The 19,563-nt window shown below is 37.2% G+C and overlaps 1 protein-coding gene across 2 annotated transcripts in view; it reads right to left on the reverse strand.

Moving 5' to 3' along the window:
• The window catches only part of LOC126829847 (protein capicua homolog), a 43,990-nt gene that overhangs the window by 8,888 nt on the left and 15,539 nt on the right, over positions 1 to 19,563 (reverse strand). The window contains exons 3-17 of one of the 2 annotated variants that reach the window (XM_056102723.1): positions 14,396 to 14,575; positions 13,151 to 13,317; positions 12,762 to 12,947; positions 12,021 to 12,168; positions 11,029 to 11,198; positions 9,952 to 10,213; positions 7,703 to 9,368; positions 7,293 to 7,381; positions 6,596 to 6,799; positions 5,871 to 6,056; positions 3,339 to 3,829; positions 2,621 to 2,754; positions 1,579 to 1,727; positions 1,073 to 1,231; positions 647 to 787 (exon numbers count right to left, since the gene is read on the reverse strand). In XM_056102723.1, the coding sequence (XP_055958698.1) occupies positions 647 to 787; positions 1,073 to 1,231; positions 1,579 to 1,727; positions 2,621 to 2,754; positions 3,339 to 3,829; positions 5,871 to 6,056; positions 6,596 to 6,799; positions 7,293 to 7,381; positions 7,703 to 9,368; positions 9,952 to 10,213; positions 11,029 to 11,198; positions 12,021 to 12,168; positions 12,762 to 12,947; positions 13,151 to 13,317; positions 14,396 to 14,575 (4,332 nt within the window). Of the gene's footprint in view, positions 1 to 646; positions 788 to 1,072; positions 1,232 to 1,578; positions 1,755 to 2,620; positions 2,755 to 3,338; positions 3,830 to 5,870; positions 6,057 to 6,595; positions 6,800 to 7,292; positions 7,382 to 7,702; positions 9,369 to 9,951; positions 10,214 to 11,028; positions 11,199 to 12,020; positions 12,169 to 12,761; positions 12,948 to 13,150; positions 13,318 to 14,395; positions 14,576 to 19,563 lie in introns of both variants that reach the window. The other variant, XM_056102722.1, reaches the window with a different exon arrangement.

A 19,563-nucleotide genomic window follows, 5' to 3' on the forward strand; every position in this document is an offset into this window, starting at 1 on the left:
TGATCTCGCTTTATCTCAATACATCTGATCAAGCCCTTCACGTAATACCCTGCATATCTCGCCACTAATTTTGATTGGCTACTGACCCAGATGGGGGCCTCTAGATTCATCGATAGAAAATATCGTGAATACCAAGTCTGATGCTTTCCAGCTAGAATGTCTACCTTCCGTTTACCACCATGGTTGATTTGAGTGTGTTTGTGTCACAACCTTTGATTGGACAAAGCTACTGTTCACGTGTCTGCGGTAAAGGGAAATAACATACTTATAAGTTAGAGATTTTCTGAATTATGTAGCAACAGCTAGATGTTGTAAAACTTGCGGTCGTTGTTTCAGGAACATGGAATGCCCCAAGAGCAATTGAATGTGGTTAAATATCAACTTATTTCCTTAGAAATGTATTTTCATCTGGTTTAATTTTCAAAAAGTAGTAATATTCCTTGCAACCAGAAGTCTGTTTGCATGTTTTTATATTTGCACAACTAGAACAAACTGTTGCATTTTTTGACAAACTAGACATTTAATACACATGATAGGGGCCACATCCAAAAGAAGGTGTACCTGTTGGATATTTTCTAGTCTGCACATTTTGACGAACTAGACATTTTAATATACATGATAGGTGCTACTGCAAAAAGGGGCGTACCTGTTGGAAATAGTCCATACTCTTCGAATAGTTGCATGACCAACAGTCTTCTTTGCTCCAGTATTCTTCTGTTGGAGAAAGTTCCCGGAGAGCAAGGTGTTTTTGGTGTACGAGGAGAGTTCAAATCACCCTCACAAAAATCTGAATAAGTAAAATAAACATTTCTGAGAGAGAGAGAGAGAGAGAGAGAGAGAGAGAGAGAGAGAGAGAGAGAGAGAATAAACCCATGTATAATACAGGGGAACCTTATGGCCCTCCTGCTGAAACTTTTACATGATTTCATAGTTACCAGGACATTTTTATTGACCTCGTTGTCTAAATATCCTCCTATCTTTTATTCGGTTTTATGGATTCCATCGTATTTGGTTTCACTGGTTATATTAATACATATTTTGTTTTAACAATGAATGGAATTTGTGGCCCTACCTTTAGCTCGAAAATCTTGCTGTTTGAGATCCTCAAGATTAAAATTAGGACCAAAGAATTCAGTATCATCAAACCGTCCACTTTTCGGCGTTTTGGGCGTGGCAGGCTCGGATCCACTTGAGAATTTATTGCTCTCCACATCAGCTGAATCTCCTTTCACTAAAATAATAAATAACGTAACATGAGAATGACATTTTAACATAGAATCAGATATAAATATAGCATCGGAACAGGATTTAAATATAGCACCAGAACAAGATTTAATTATAGCACCAGAATGCGATTTGAATAATAATAATAACTGTCGATTTGTTACATGCTAGATCCACAAAGCCTGTTCAAAGCACCTGATTCATCTACAAATACAAAGGTCCATAACACCACAGTTTTAGATGTTTCTTCAGACAAGATTTACATTGACTCGAAATTGATACATCAGAACAGCACCATAAGGACATTTGAACATAGCATTAGAACATTTAGATAGAGAAAGAATGAATACCCACCTAAACCAGATATTGGTCTTTTCTTCTTTTTATAGTTATTGATGAGAGCTCTAGGAGACTGTGGTAGTGGAGTAAGGGATTGTGAAGTTTCAGGTATGAATTTGGGTAATGATTCAAACTGTCTCTCAAAATCCACATTCTCCAATACCCTAGAATTAAACGGGGAGCTACATTTTCTGAAACGAAACTTCCTAATTATTCACCTTTTTTAATTGGCATTCAAATTTATAATTGTGAAAATCAAGTAAATATATTCATCAATCAAAAGGTGTAGTTAATATGTTTAATCCTCAAGTGTTTGGATTGCCTGAAACTAATGCTACCTGTAGCACTTTAAACCACCCTGACTCATGTGAAACTACTGCTACCTGTAGCACTTTAAACCACCCTGACTCATCTAAAACTAATGCTAAACCACCCTGGCTCATGTAAAACTACTGCTACCTGTAGCACTTTAAACCACCCTGACTCATGTAAAACTACTGCTACCTGTAGCACTTTAAACCCCTCTGACTCATGTAAAACTAATGCTACCTGTAGCACTTTAAACCGCCTTGATTTATGTGAAACTAATGCTACCTGTAGCACTTTAAACCACCCCGACTCATGTAAAACTACTGCTCCCTACAGTACTTTAAACCACCCTGATTCATGTGAAACTACTGCTCCCTTGCCAGGCCCTCTATCTTGCACCACTGACAAAGAGACAGAGAGAGAGAAATGGGGTTTAATGTCTACTCGACACAAACCAGGTCATTTCAGGACTAACACATGGTTCAATTTTATTTCAATAATTCACTTGCACGTAGTGGTCTTTAGCAGTGTGAGGATACCCTAAGCCTTGACACGTAAAACCAGAGAATCGAAACCACGCCAGTTGACTCAATCACAGACCTTATGATAGAACGCGCACGCTCTAAACATTCAGCCTTCCAACCCCCACCCCACTGACAAACGGGAACCAAGCCGAAAAATCCTGATGAACTTTCTCGGCCTTCAATAAATCACCATGGCTCACAAACTTTTAACATTTTGTACTTACTTATCCATTCCATCATCCACATTCTTTTTAAAGAAACTTTTTCTCGGACTGTTAATACTCGGTGACGGCATGGCAGCCAAATCATTTAGATGAGATGGAACAGTTATTGGTGGGGGTTTGTGTTTCTGTTTTAACTGAAAATGTGATAAAAAATAAAATATTATACAACACCAGGGATGCTATTTCAAAATGTTGCTCATCAGATATTTTTAGTTGGGGTTAATAGAGGCCAGAATTGGGATTCATAAGTCGTTGGTCAGCTTCAGGAGGTAAGGTCAATAAGATTCCATTCACTTTTTAAAAATAGACCTCAAACTACGAATATTATGCAGCATATTGTGTTCTGAATACAGTAATTACACACACCTTGTGCATAAGATGCCCCGTCGATGAGGAAATGGCTGTTGAAAATAATCATTCCAACTGTCATGGTTCTTAAATGTGCACATCAACGACAACGTGTTTGGATGTTGGTTTTTTCTTCCCATATTAATGACTAGACACTTTCACCTGACAGGCCCTCTATCCTGCGACACCGAGGAGTGGAAACCACGCTAGAAAATCCTGAGGAAATTTCTCTTTCGACCAACACCGAGATAGAAGTGAAGAATCGTAATCATACTACTTAACTCAATAACAGACCTTATGATCTAAAGTGCACACGTTAAACCATTCAGCCTTCCATTCACACCCAATATGAGCTGTTCATGAACCTTACCTGTGATTGTTGATCTGTTTGTTCTGATGAAGGTGAAGGTTCAACAGACTGATTCGAGTGCGTCTGCTGTTGAGATACAGATGGCATGGAGGAAGGTAATCCTCGCATATTATCACTCTCACTACTAACGTTCACTTCCTGTTCCCCTTTATATGGTTCCGGGGAAATTTCTTCTGGAATGTCTGAAAATGTCACCGGTTTACTCTGTTTTCTGTCACGAATGGTCGACTTAAATTCTTCGCGATAACGCTTCCCTTTACACGAACGCTGAGGTTTGCTTCCATCGTTGGACTGGCTGTCAAAACTTCCTTGACTCATGCTCCCTGACAATGCTTGCTGCTGACTGGCCGATGTCATAGTTTGTGGCGGTCTTGACAATCGTTGCTGTATCTGACTTGTAGTGGTAGGTAACGTAGACTGTTTTGTGTTTTCTGGCGTATGGTTCGGTGAAGGTACAGACTTTATAGAATTAATGGAAACTGGCTTAGAAACTGAAATACAAGAAGACTTATTACTTGAAAATTTAATATATTCCGTTAGTTAAAAGAAATATTTAAAATCTCAAAAGATGTGCCTTTAATACGAATATCCGTCAAAAAATGGTTCAATTCCGTTCAGTATTTACAAAGATAGGCGGATTTGAAATTTTATCGAACCATGCTTTTCAATATGTAAATGACCCCACCACCATACCGATTTCCGCAAAAATCTATTGATGGGCCCTTTTTAAATCTGGGTGTTTATCTAGTGATGGTATTTCGAATTCCTTTTCTTAATCAAATGTTAAAAAATTAATCTGAGTATCTATTAGCTTGAATTAGGCATGAGAAATTTGATAGCCTATGCAAATTTCCTAAACAATAAATAAATTACACACTCGAAACAATATCAGAAATTGATGTTGATCAGAAATAATAGGCTACAATTTTCTTTTATAACAATACTGTCCATTTCTATAAATTACAAGAGTCTAAAGTATTTCATCAGCGAGAAATCCTACTCATCTTGACATCTTAAAGGTCAACCAGCCATAAGGAAATTACTATAAATGGTAAAAAAGATGAAGAAGAGGTCTATAACCACAGGGGTCTACATTCCAACATGGCCTCATCTAGCCTGCAGGTGGATAAAAATATCTAAAATAGTCACATCTCTCTTCTCACACAGAACCAATTACAAATGGCACAATTTTCATCCTATAGAAATTCAGCTTCTCACCATAAATGGCAGTGGGCGAAAATTTTGTCGCAAGATCAATTATGAATTTCTACATCTAGGAAGGAATGACATTTTGTAAATTAAATACGAGTGGGAATCATTAGTTACATCAATTGTAAATGACAAAATGTCTGTACAGAAAGTGATAATCAGCATCACTTCTCTTTAGATAAATGTTGTAAAGATTGCTGTAAGAAAGCCACATTATTCCTCGATTAGAATTAATATCTGTAGGGGGGGAATCTTTCAATAAATTAGACATGAAAAATCTTTACTAAATAATAAGAAAAGCAATTTCCTTTTTTAAATGTGGGGGAAATTTTTACATGAAGAAATTAAATGAAATGGGGAGGGGGATGACATAGGCCTAGCCTGTTCCCCAATCCTATTCTTATTGAATAAAATATAGTTTAAAAAAAAAAATGAAATGGAATTTAACGTCTTGCATTTCTGCACCATTCAGGCCAAAGGGAAATGAAATGGGGAGGGGGATGACATAGGCCTAGCCTGTTCCCCAATCCTATTCTTATTGAATAAAATATAGTTTAAAAAAAAAAATGAAATGGAATTTAACGTCTTGCATTTCTGCACCATTCAGGCCAAAGGGAAATTTAGCCTAACCCTTTTTTTTTTTCTTATTTTCTACTGTCCAGGGATATCTTAAAGGCTGCCAATGAGAACAGGACTTCTGCCCCAGTGACAAGGGGGAAAGTGATTGGAAAATCATGAAAAAATATTGGGGCCAACACCAGACGCAAAACCGAACAGGTATTGTATAGTTGTGCTGTTTCTGTATTTAATGTTTAGTTTCAAACAACTGTTGGAAAACTGTTTAAATTCGTTGAGAATCATAGAAAACTATTGGGTTTCTACTGTTGCGTAGTTAAAAATGGTCCGTCTAGATTTGAATATGAGCGTCGGGTCTACAACTGTTTAATTTTCCGAGCTATACCTGAGTTGACTAACAATGAGATTATAATATGTTGTAAATGATTATAACTTTTTAAAGATGTACCTTATGTTAAGTCAAGCTGTGTGTAAACTTTCTCTTAGAAATGACAAAATGTCCTTACATAAACTAACAAAGGAATTTCTATTTTTAGTCTGGGAGGAGCATATACATATTTTTGACTATCGTTTGGGGTTAGCGGCTACAATAGGGCTGCCCTGAGGTTAAAAAATTGGGTTACAAGGGCAAGTGAAATAGGCCTCGCCCCGGTTTCACAAAACAGTGTCAGACTAAAGTTAAGAATGTCAACAGCTACGGTAGTTTTCGTATAAACAATAAATTACATTTAGCAATGATAGTCCTACCTGAAGTGGGCGGTGCTCTCTGTAAACTTTCTGTTGCCACTGGAATACTAGCTGTAGTGGCCTTTACCCTGTTTGGTTTGGTCTGGAAGTTGGTACTGTCGGCGCTAGTACTGATGTGATATCCGATATCCCCTTTTCCCTCAGATTGCACAGTAAAATAGTTGGCTTTTACGCTAACATTCATTCCTGTAATAGTTAAACATGTTGACTACAAACCAATTGAGCTAATGTTATAAAATAGTTGGCTTTTATACGGACATTCTTCCTGTAATAGTTAAACATGTTGACTACAGACCAATTGAGCTAATGTTATAAAATAGTTGGCTTTTATACGGACATTCTTCCTGTAATAGTTAAACATGTTGACTACAGACCAATTGAGCTAATGTTATAAAATAGTTGGCTTTTACACAAACATTCATTCCTGCAAATTTCGTATACTAAAATATGTCTATTTCTTTAACTATCAGTTATAACTTGTTTGAAACAAATCAGTTTTTAAGAGTTTCTTGAATGGGGTTTGATCATCATTTTAGGATTAACACATTGTTGAGTGTAGGGATCTTTAGCAGTGGGGAAGAAACTTGAGGACCCAGAGAAAACCCACAAGGTTGGAAAGGTGACCCTACACCTTGTTACATACAAGCGGCGAATCGAAACCACACCTTGTGATCTACCATTTGACACCCAACCCCTCCTGGACTGTAAGATTATTATAAACCTACCTTGAGAATACATAGGGCTGTGAGATTGTGGAGGACTGTTGTTCGATACAGATAATTTAGGCTGTGAGGCTTGAATGATCTGGGCTTGACCTTGCATCACACCAATAGTTGTTCCACCACTCGTCTGTAATATACCAGTCGTCGGTGCAGGACTAGCCGCGTTAGATGGTGATCGTACTTGAGGGTGAATTAGCACTTGTGGACCTTATAAAATAAAATCAATATGTTTAATATGCAAAAACCTTTCTTGATTGGGTCCACAAAAGGTGAAAAATATTTCTTTAAGAATGATCAAGATTGATTTGATTTTGGTTCAAGTCTTTTGAACATTAAATTTAGGGATTCAGGAATCCCTTGTAAACTACAATATGGTGAAAGTTTAATCTCTAATACAAATATCAGTCCAAAATTGGTTCAGTTCTGTCCAGTATTTATAAAGCTATGAAAAATTGAAATTTCATTGATCTATACTGCTCTAGGGTAACAAGAGGTCGCCATCTTTTATTGGTGGTGGAGAAACTTAATAGGCCTTTTATAACTTTGTTCAGAATAAAGTAATTTGACTGAAATTTTGAATATATTCCTTGTTCATGATCTATTTTTGAACTATTATAACCACAATTGAGATAACTCATCTTTAAGTATGGATATAGTAAATGTTGGTGAATATATATCTTTGGTATATAAATATAATTACCTGGTACATAGTAACTCTGTAGACCATCTAATTTATTCTGGCTTGTAACAATAGGTATAGTACTAGTTGATCCTTGTACATAGGCTATCCTGAAATACAATGAAATGGGGTTTAACTAAAGTCCTACTCCGACCAAAAAGTTCGGACGGCACCGCTACAGTCTACTCTTATGTCAAATTCCAACTGTCGGGGGTTCTTATATGTGCACGCCAATGCATACATGCCAATGTTGTCCCTTGCCAGACTCTCCATCCTGCACCACTGACATGAAGAACCACGCAGGAAAATTCTGATGAACTTTCGCGGCCAACACCAAGATCAAACACGGGACGTCTAGGTTAGTGAGCCAACACCTTATTCGTTGAGCCACTGCAGCTCCACATATTTGTACATACAGACAATAAACTTACTTTTGATTAGATGGTAAAATGAGCCTCTGTGAATGGAGCTGATTCTGTTGTGTGATAACAGGTTGATTGGACTGTTGTTGTACAAACTGTGACGGTGCTACAGCTAAAGATACTGGTTGTGTGAACCTGGCTTGGGAGAGCTGCACCTGGGCCTGGGATGTAGCCACTACCGCTGGTGATGGACTAACTGTCAACAGTTGAGTCACCATCTGTTGTGAGGGCTGTAATTTTTGAGACAAGCTGCCCTGTGATGTTTGTAAAATCTTCGCCTGATTATTAATGCTGTTCATTCGAAGCTGAGCGGACTGTGGCTGTGTGATATGAAACTTTCCCATCTGCATTGGTTGAGGACTCGGTTGTCCTTGTTGATTGGAGCTGTGAACTGCCAAGATGTTGGTCGTACCGGGCAACGCCATTTGTAAGACATTCTCTACTTTGGCACCAGGGGGTGCCACTTGAACAGAAGGCAAGATATACTGAACGTGGGTCGGCTGTTGACTCAAGTTAAAGGTTTGGGTTCCTGACCCGTGCAAGTTGTGATTTGCCTGATTTGGTTTTAGTACTGTCAGCAAGGTGGGTTGACCCATTTGATTCTGTGCTGTTTGGGGTGTGGCCATGTTACGTATGGTGATAAAAGCTGCGGAGGTAGGCGTGGTCTGTATATTAGAATTCGAGTTACTACCAACATACTGATTACTGGGAACACTTTGTAAAACTAATGTTCCAACATTCTTTACTCCTCCCGCTGCAGGACTGCCCGTTAGAAGAGGTTGAGATGCAACTCCTATGGCTCCCACTGATCCGGGACGAGATCCGGTACTAGCGGTAGTGGTTGCCTGTGTTAACGGAACGAGTGGTTTGGAGGCTATAGGTACGGGGGTTGTGATTGGTTTGCTTGTGGTAGTGAATGTGGGCAGAACTTGCCCGGTCTGACCAGCAGACGATACTACAGTCGCTACTAATTGCACTGATCCCGATGTGACGTTTTTCGTTAATTGAACTCCAGGTTGTTTAACTGCCTGTTGAAAAGTGAACTGCTGAAATGCTGCCTGGCTCTGCGCTGAAACTTTTGCCGACTTGGGAGCCTTTTGTGTCATCTTGCTCAACATGGCTCCTTTGCCATTTTGTTTACCTAGCATGGTTTGCGTATTGGACGAAGGAAAGATCTGCTGCTTATCAGGGGCTGTCATGGTTATATTATGGATCTTCATCTGACCTAGTTTCTCTATTCGTTGCTGTGTGTGTGGAAGTCGTGAACTCCCGGAATGTGAATGGCTGTCTGACCGTTCTTTCTGTACATACTGCGTATTGATCTCTCCTCCATCGTAAGTACTCGACATTATTCTCCCGCCACGTGGACGAGCTTTAAAAACCTGAAAACTTGATCCAGTGCTTGAAGGTCTTGGTGTCAACTGTCCTGATACAGGGTCGTGCGTCGGACCCTCTATTTCTAACTTCTGCTCGGGGATACACGCTCTTTTTATCGGCTTAGGCCGACAAGCAATATCAGCAGCAGTCAAAGGTTTCATGACAGGAGAAAAGCGTTGTTGAGGGAATGCCTTGTTTTCAATCAAACTGTCTTCCTCCGTCTGACTATCCGTTTCGCTATCTGACACCCGTTCCTTACAGTTCAGATCGATTCCACCTTGATCTAATCCACCTTCACCTGAAAACAAATTATGAAAGATGAAAAATAAATCATGGCTGTTGTCAGTGTTGAGAATATTTCCTAAAAAAAATAAATTACAGATTTGGGAAAGATGTACATGAGTAATCAAATGAAATGAAACACCCTACTGTTCTGCACCAACTGGGCAAATGAAACAAAAAGAAATGGGGTTTAAGGTCCTACTGTTGTGCTCCAACTGGGCTAATGAACAGGTGTGCGGTGGCAGACAGATTGCTCTTGGTCTAATTCTTATTAGCAAGAGCTCTTTAATGTGTACTTAAACGTGTACAGAGAGCCTTGATTTTTTTTACATCCTATCCAAATGACTAGACACTCTACACTAAAAAGGGAAAATCACACTGAAATTTCATGACGGCAAGCGTGCAAGAGGTTGCCTTAATGAATTTAATAATAAAATATACATCTAATATCGAATGTAAAGCTGCAATTTAGCATCATGGATTGTTCAGAAACAGGGTATATACCAATCTTTTCAAACACAACTAAGGCCATTTTTATAATTTCACAGTATCCATAACTATATGTTTTTTTTTCTGAAAGAAATGTGAACGTATCTTACCATCTTCACAAATCACCATTTTTTCATCATCGCTGTCATCATCATCACCACGTGATGCTATAAGCTGTCGTGACGATTGTTGTAAGGCCTGTACAGGATTGTTAGTGTAACTATGGTAACTGGTGCGGGACTGATCTGGTTGTGAAGGAAGTTGATGGTGTTGTTGCTGTAGCAATGGACTTGACATCACTGTTGTTGATAAAGATGACGCCACTGGTGCTGAAGATCTTGGGAGAATTAATGAGCTGGATTGTTCAGGGACCTGAAATAGATTTACATATATTGTCAAGGTGAAGCATAAGTGGAAGTCTAAAAGCCAGTGACTGATGGAAACACCGAACGACTTTCATTTAACTATTTATCAAAGTCTTTGCAAATAAAACACCATTGAAAATGAAATACCACTGAGCCTAATAAAGTCCAACTTCTCGGCAGAGTACTATGATACAAATTTTGCCTGGACAACAGCATTTCCACCTACTTTTCTTTGAGAGAGAGAAAGAAATGGGGTTTAGCGTCCACTCAACACAAACTAGGTCATTTCGGGACTAATATTTGGTTCAATTTCATTTTTTCGCTTGCGCGTAGGGGTCTTTAGCAGTGGGAGGAAACTGAAAGACCCTGAGAAAACCCAGGAGGTTGGAAAGGCAACCAGACTCCTTGTCACGTACAAGTGTGGAATCAAAACCCCACCACTTGACTCAAAGACAGACCTTGTGATGCAACAAAAATACATTAACTGTTCGGCCACCCAACACCCTACTTTTTGTTGAATAGCAACTGATTAGGTGCAACATATACTAACAGGTTCTCAGGTTTTGCAATACTTGGATTCAATCGGATTTTGAAAAAATGACGATAACATTTCAATTCAACATTGCTTTGTATATACTGGACTGATATTCCTATTAGAGATTCATATTTCACAATATTGTAGTTTGGATGCAATTCTTATTGCTTAAAATGGAGCATCAGGATTTAGATGAGTTTATAAATTTACACACAGGTTGCCCTTCTGAACAAGATAATTATTTATTTATTGAAGATGACGCATCAAGATTATTTTGTTTATCTTACCTCTGGGAAAGCCCCTTCTCGTGGTATATATCTTTGAGTGTAGTCCTCTTTATGGGTGAGAGCTGTAAAACTCTGTGAGCGTTGTTTTAACGAGTGTTGATCAGGAAGTGGAGGTAACTCTGCTGGAGGTAACGACACGGGTGGTGGCAGATCAACATCAAAAGGATCTTCTAGTAATAAATACAAAAGATTTAAATATTATACATGCAGTGTTAAATTTTGATCTGACTATGCCACTACGCCGTACTCTTATTTCAAATTCTAGCTGTCAAGGGTCATTCTACTGTTTGGCCCCACAGGGTCTAGTGAAGACAGGAATATGTTATGCAGTGTGCTATGAGTGAAATCTTACCTGGACAGCAGTGTCAGCCAAACAGTAATCATAATGCCAATAAATCAGAATAAAACAGGACATAATTTCATGAAATACAGATTTGTTGCATATTTATTTTTGGAGAAGTTTCAATGAGGGTTCTCTTAGTCTTTCTCAAGCAAAGAATAAATATCCAATCATATTATAGAGTGCCAGTATCAATTCAAAATGTCTGCCAGCATTTTCAATTCATTTGAGATTATATGATTTTACTTTGGTTGTTTCTTTTATTGTTTAATTAGTTTCTTTTTCTAATTAGCTGGTAGTGAAATGGGGTTTAACATCCTACTATTCTGTTCAGAGTGGGCTGTGCAGACGGGCTTCATCATACAGTGTGCTATGAGGGAAATTTTCCCCGGATAGAGAGAGGAATGGAGTTTAACATCAACTCGAGACTAACATATGGTTCAATAATATTTCAATAATAAAAATGCATACAGGGGTCTTAAGCAGCTAGCAGTAACAGAAAACCAGAGGACGCAGAGAAAACCCACAAGTTTGTTACATACCAGCGGGGATTTAAACCACGCCACTTGACCTTATGATGCAATGTGCATATGTTAAACCAGGTGACCACCCCTTGCCATGAACCAATCAGATTATCAATAAGATTATTTACCACTGATACTAAGGTCACCTGTATCATCCGAGGAACTGAGACGGTGACCTCCCCGTTGTTTAAGTGTTGCAGCGATAGTACTTGATCTTTTACGATCTTTAGAACACCATTTCCATTCCGGATGAGCTTTAAAATGAGCTTCTTTAACCTGGAATAATTGTAAAGTTTAAGTAACGTCGTCACAATTCATATACATTCAAAAAGCCTGAAACATTTAAAACAGAAAGAGAAATGACGTTTAACGTTCACTCAACACCAACCTAACCTCGAATTCACAAAGCATTCTCAGACTTGAGTTAAGAATTTACTCAACTTTCAATCAGCGTTCCTGAGAAATATCTTTATCCACAAACACAAAACTTTGCACATAGTTTCTAATTGAAGCATTGATACATTAAAGTTTTATAAAGGGCTGGCTATATTTTAGCCAAAATAAGGCAAATAATTTTGAGTAAATTCATATCTTAAGCCTGAGAATGCTTTGTGAACTCAGGAATAGTTCCTTTTGTAAAAAAAATATCTTTGTGTTTAACATTTTATAATTAACATATTGTAATTTCAGTACCGAAGCCTTCGCTTAGTTTCAACATATTTTATTGTTCATTATGTGACAATACGTTTTCTCTTCTCAATCGCTTGCATGCAATTGACACTACCGATTATTGATGACGCACCGGTATTCAAGAACCAGAATATTTTTTTGTGCGGCCTTAATTTAATTTTTTTTATGAATTTCCTCACCTGGAGAGCCAGTTCATGATATTTCTGTTTTTCTTTCGGACCTAGTGCGTACCACCATTCTCCTAGGATCTTACTCACTGTACGATTATCTTGATTGGGATGTCTTTGGTGTACAGAGGCTCGATGACGTTTACTGAATATCATGAAGGCGTTCATTGGTCTTCTTATGTGATCCTTATCTCTAGTCTGAAAATAAAGAATTAAGTGTTTAACCTTGTTTACCATTTTGTCAACTTGGTTCATAGCTTAGTCACCCAGGTTTCTTGCTTTTGTCACCTGGGTTCATGGCTTTGTCACCCAGAGGCAAATTCTGGCCAATGGAAAGGCTTCTCTACATACGCTTCTAGCAACTTTCAATCAAGTTCCTATGTAATATTTCAATAACAAACCTTTCTGGGACTTCTTGGTTCCTCTTTATCTTTCAGAGCACTTAAGGATTGAGTTCTTCTCTTGGCAGGTGATCGCAGTACAGTGGCTTTCTTTGGAGCATCCATAGGTACTGGCTCAAAAACATCATCATCATCCTCCTCTTCCATATCATCATCATCTTTTAAAACTGAATAAACAAACATAAACGTTATGAAAATAAACTACCGGTATAGTAGGCCTATATTTATTGTTAATGACTAAAGGGAGACAATACATAAATTGCCTAGCAACGGCCCTGCATGCATTACAGTGTATGACTATCATCAACTTTGTAACATGTATTTGTGTTCTGTTTTGTCTCGGGTTTCTGAATATACTAAATAAACTCAATCACGTTCAACAACTATTTTAATAAATTTTCCAATATCATCTTCATCATACTGATAACCAAACAGAACCAGTAGAAATTTCCGAGGGTGGAGGACTGCTGAGGAAGAAATGATAGTGTCTAAACTGAATAGTACATGGGAGGAGAAGAAAGTTATGTGACCATAAAAGGGTATTACTACATATTATCATTTTTTGAGACCTTGGTTGGAGCTGTAAAATAGACAATTAAAGAATCCTTTGTTATGTTTTTCATTTTTTTTTTCTAGAGTTCTACAGATGGCCTTATAAAATGCTTTGGTCTAGACCAGTCTAGGGTAATTTTAAATATGTTACTGAATACCTGATACTGAATTTAATACATGTACAACATGTAATCGTCAATTTATTTTTCATTGTCCAAATTCTATTCATACATGTACATGTAAGTCTAAATCATATTAACTGAATTTCTATTCATAGTAGTCCAAATTCTATTCATTCTATTCATAATATTCATATATTATAGTCTAAATTATTTTCACAAATGTCCAAATATGACCACATAAAAATTCTAGTTTTGTTTAATACGATGTTTAGGTGGCGAGACAATTAAGTTTCATAATGAAAATGCTGAATGATGGTATTTCTTACTTTTTTGGAATAAAATCAAGTTACTTGGGGAAAAAAAGCTGAATGCACTATCTGCCCAACAATTATAATACTAGTATTAAAAGGCTTCTACTATCTAGTAAATTGTGAATTTCTATTCATAAAACACGTACATGTAGTCTAAATTCTGTTTATAACCGTCCAAATTTTGGGAAACATATTTTATTTCATTTCAACACGATGATGTGGTTAGCGGTAGAAAATAAAAAATGAGGTAAAATACATACGAGCCTCGCTGACACTCTGTGAATGATTTATATTAGGATGAGGAACTGGTAATGGTGGTGGTACAGATTGTTTTTGATAGGTAGGTTCGGGCGTAGGTGGGGCTGCATGCTGCGGTCCTGTATTCGTAAGAAACGGCACCAAACAATGCCATGGAAAAACTTGTACCTCATTACTAGAATCTAAAATAAAAACAAAATAAAATGAAAAAAATCACTTACAATTTAAAAAAAGAAAGAAAAGACAAATATGTTCTGTTCATCCTGGCCTCACTCTATGCCTGCTCTTCAATTTCCAACCATCAAGGATGCTATAGGCACACACCTGTTTTTTTACCTTTTCGAACGACTAGACACTTTCCACTTCAGTCTCACAGACAACACCCCAGACAAGTGACGGCTAGGCACGAAAAAACACAACGGTTCTTCTTGTCACCCGCCGGGACTCAAACCTGGTATATTCTTGTCAAGGCCCCTGTGGTCGAGTGTCCCCTTATACACAAAATAATATGTTATTAAGTACAAAATTACAGTCCATACAGTTTAGACTATAACTATGAGTTTGCATATGTACATGTAATGTATATATATAAGAAAGATCATTACTGTAAGGGACTATTGCAAAATTTCATCAGTTCCGTCCAAAAGAATAACCCCACGGAATTGGGTGGGTGGGTTGAACGACACCAAAGGTAGAAAATAATAAATTGAATGTTGAATCCTGAATGGAAATATGTCAACAATTTTCTTAAACATGCATTATGCAAGAGCTAAATCTGCCTATTTCAGGTCTTTCTTTAGGCCTGAAATGTTATCTAAATTATTAATTAGACATTAATTAACCTATCCAGGCCATAATCAACTCCAGATGGCAGCGCTAGCCTGCGATCTTTAGTGGATTGTAAGCCGATTTACTGCATAACTGTCCTTCTCTATTAAACGATTAAATGGATAATCGAGACTATGCTGTTTATCTTACTGACTTTAGTAATGATGACTGAGGCTTATGGGAATTTCAGTCACTTAGTTCTCGGTTCATAGTGGATCAATTTGAATGAAATTTTCACCAAATTGCCTTTACATTATCTAGTTTTTAACTATTAGTATTATAGTGAGAACTGCCAACTCGTTACCGAATCTCCCATAATGTATCTTTAATCTATCAGATGGCCAGGTGCATTGAGATCTACATATATCCCTGGGTTACATGTCATTTGCATGGGCACAAGTGTTGAAATTTTACAATATCCTTAAAATACGTATAATTCTTTCAATATTAATCAAACGTTGATATATTTTCGGTTTCTTTTTAAAAAAAGAAGAAAATATGTTGTAATTGACATATATTGACCGACTGGTGACACATATTCCAAGATTTAATAAAGAATGACAGCGTGACCACAACATGATAAGATTCATTATATTTTGTTCCAAAGTTACCACCCTTTTCCAAAAGCCTTGTGAAGGCGATAGAGGATAGAGTTTTGAAAGCCTTGTGAACATGACAGTCTTCAACAGCTATATTCATAATTCTATGTGAGGTATTGAAACAATGAGAGGATGAGCCCTGTTTCCCAGTTGTCCGTCCATCTATTGCATAATGTCAGCTTATTAATATTTTTTGCACTTTTTAAAAGAAATGTGTTGTATTGGTGACACATGTTTCAAGGATAAATATATAAAGCATGACAGCATCCACACGACAACATGATAAGATTCATTACATTAATCTCCTTGTCACAGGATCATACTCTACAACTTTTAAGTCTCAACATGACAATCAGATTTCCAAGTTATCCGATCGACTTTCTGCAATTATAATCAAAAGGCAAGACTTTAAAATTTCTAAAGTTAAAGATAGGTTGCCAGGCAATGAAACATACACCCAAAGTCGTCTGGACAGGCAACAAGTGTTGTCGAATATTTTTTCTTTCGTCAGTAATGAGAACATTTACAACACATGAAAATCTGATTAGGAGTAATAACCCATGAAGTAATTATCAGAAAACATTAGAATTTGTTTCAATTGTTTTTCTCATGGCCTAAAAAGAACAATTTATATCAACTTTACCCTCTAGAGCGTCCACAAGATTTTTGAAAATGATCAACAGCCTTAACTCTGGCAGTAATTTTCGGAAATCATTGAAAATAAATAGGATTCTTTGTCTCCTGACCTTCAACACAGTGTATAAGTTTAAAATCAATCAGATACTAACTTGAGCCTCAAAAGGTTCTACAAAATTTTCAAAGAGATCAAGGGCTATAACTCCGGGATTAATTATCGAAAATAGTTGAAAATCAATAGGCTTCTGCGTCTCATGGCCTAAAACACTGTGGATATATTTAAATTCTATTGGATATTAACTTTAGCCTCTAGAGCATCAACCAGATATTTCAAAGAGATCCGAGGCCATAATTCTGGTAGTACTAGTAACTATTGGAAATCGTTGAAAATCAATAAGATTCTTTGTCTCATGACCTTAAACACTGTGTATAAATTTAAAGTCAATCGGATATTAACTTTAGCCTCTAGAGCGTCCACAAGATTTTCAAAATGATCAAGGGCCATAACTCAGGCAATAATTATCAAAAATTGCTGCAAATCGATAGGCTTCTTAAACACTGTGTAAAAATTTAAGTCAATCAGATATCAACTTGTGGACGCTGGACTGCCAGGCCAACGTCATTATATGCCCCCAAAATGTGAAACTAAAAGTTTTTGAGAAGAAATGAAACAGATAGAGACACACACAATTGGAGAGAATCTAAACCATGCCACTTGACTCAATACCAGACTGTATGATTTAACACGCACATTTTAAACCATTCAGCCACCCCAACCTTGCCACTGGGCTAACGAAGATGACTTTTGAGAATAAGAAATTCTATCTTTAAATTTCCTTGGTTTTCCCCAGAAATAAAAAATCTTACAAAAGCTTTATTACAGATATTTATCCTGTGTGAAATAAATAATGAAGAGTATCTGACATTTCCTTCCAAGCACGAAAGAATGTGATGACAAATAGTTTATTATTAAAATCTGGCCTCACACAAGCTAGTAACATCATCTACATGTTATTCTCCGCACCTCTTCGTATTATGCCGATCATGTAAGCCATTATAAATGTGATAATAATAAGGATGAAAAAACTAAACAAAGCCTTTTATAAGCCAAACCAAATTAAAGATTCATTATACAAGAGCTTAATCTGCCTATGGCAGATCTTTATTTTGGCTGCAAATCTTATATATAAACTATTTAGATATTAACATGACAATCCCATAATCAATTTAACAATAAAATGGATAATCAAGACTTAAGTCTTGTTTGTCCAGTATCGTTGCTACGATAATGAACAGCTAATGAACAATCTACACAACATCATAACTTCGCTTTCATTATCTATTTTTGAACTATTGTTGCATGAACGTTCAGCATATTTAAATTTCCCTCCCTCCCACTTTTGAGAAGAGCAAACAGGAAAGAAGTACTTATTTTTTTCTTACCAGAAATAAGCAAAATATCAACAAGTGTTCTCAAACCACAAAAGTTTAACTTGGAATGGCCTGATCCTGTGGGAGGTCGGTAGGTCTACATGTATCTACCAGAGGGCTTCTACATGTACATGTACATGTATATCATAAAGCGTGGAGGAATACTATTATATTTTAATTAGTTTATAATCCTGACATCACACTCCCTTCATCTCTACACCGGACATCTTACTGGGGTTTATAAATATATAAATTCTTTTTAAGTCTTGGAAATATCCTATTGACATTTAGTTTTTAGTAGTGACAAGCTAATAAAGACGGACATGCTCTGAGATACATGTAGGGGTGCCTTCTCAACCTCATGGATTTACTCCGGGTAGGAAAGACCCCTGCGCATTAAAAATAAGAATTGTCTGCAATATCACTCTCAGTGGAAGCAGACGTTAAACACCAAGAACAGCAACAGTGTGCTACCAGAATTGCAGATTAGCTGTGATCATCAAAGCCTGTGTGATTGAGACTACAGATCAGCTATGGTCATCATGCCCTGTAATGATTGAGACAATAGATATACATGTACATCAGCCATGTCATGTATGATTGAGACTACAAATCTGCTGTGATCATCGTGCCCTGTATGATTGAGACTATACATCATAGTCTGCATGACAGAGACTATAGATCATCCATGATCATAACCTGTATAATACTTTTAGTAATTAATAGAGACTATAGATCAGTCATGTCAATCATGCCATGTGAGAGAGAGAGAGATCATCCATTTATTTCAATAAATTGTTTGCGCATAGGGGTCTTTAGCAGCGGTAGCAAACTGAAGGAAACCCACAAGGTTGGACAGGGGATCCCTACTCCTTTTCACGTACAACCGGGAATCGAAACCACGCCAATTGACTCAATGACAGACCTTATGATACAGCGCGCATGTGCTAACCATTCGGCCATCCAACCCCTCATGCCATATATGATAAAGACTATAGATCAGCTGTGACCAACTGTATAATTATATTAAGGTGAATGAAAGGAAATCTGCAGAGTGATTGATCATCATTCTAACAAGATACTCATCAGTAGAAAATCAATAAACCTACCAACAGTGTGAGTACTCAGATAGTCAATCCTACTATTCTATTTCTATTATACATGTAGAACTGCAACGATACACATCTACAAACAGTGTCAGCACTCACATAGTCAACCCTACAAACAGTACCAGGGTACCACTGGCAGTACTATTGTATTTCTGTGTGTGAGAGAGAGAGAGAGGGTTTATCACCCACTCCACACAAACTAGGTCATTTTGACACAAACTAGGTCATTTTGGGAGTAACATATGGCTCAATATAATTTCATTAATTCGCTTGACTCAATGACAGACCTTATGATTTAATACACAAGGTATAAAATAAAATGGGGTTTTAAGGTCCTACACTGACTGGGTTAATGAAGACGAGGTTAGTGTGGAGGGGTCCTTGAAACATGTATATTACTATTAGTTTGCACAGTCAAAGACCTATTATCATATTGTCTTTGAAATATAATTTACATTCTTTGGTAATAATTGCCCCAGTTTGTGAAAAGGCACCTATGACACGATTTATACAATGCAATCAGTTCCTGTTGCCATGACAGCTAGACTAATGTGGATTATACTTGTA

Source organism: Patella vulgata, chromosome 8, assembly GCF_932274485.2.
Source record: "Patella vulgata chromosome 8, xgPatVulg1.2, whole genome shotgun sequence".
Classification (NCBI taxonomy): Eukaryota; Metazoa; Mollusca; class Gastropoda; family Patellidae; genus Patella; species Patella vulgata.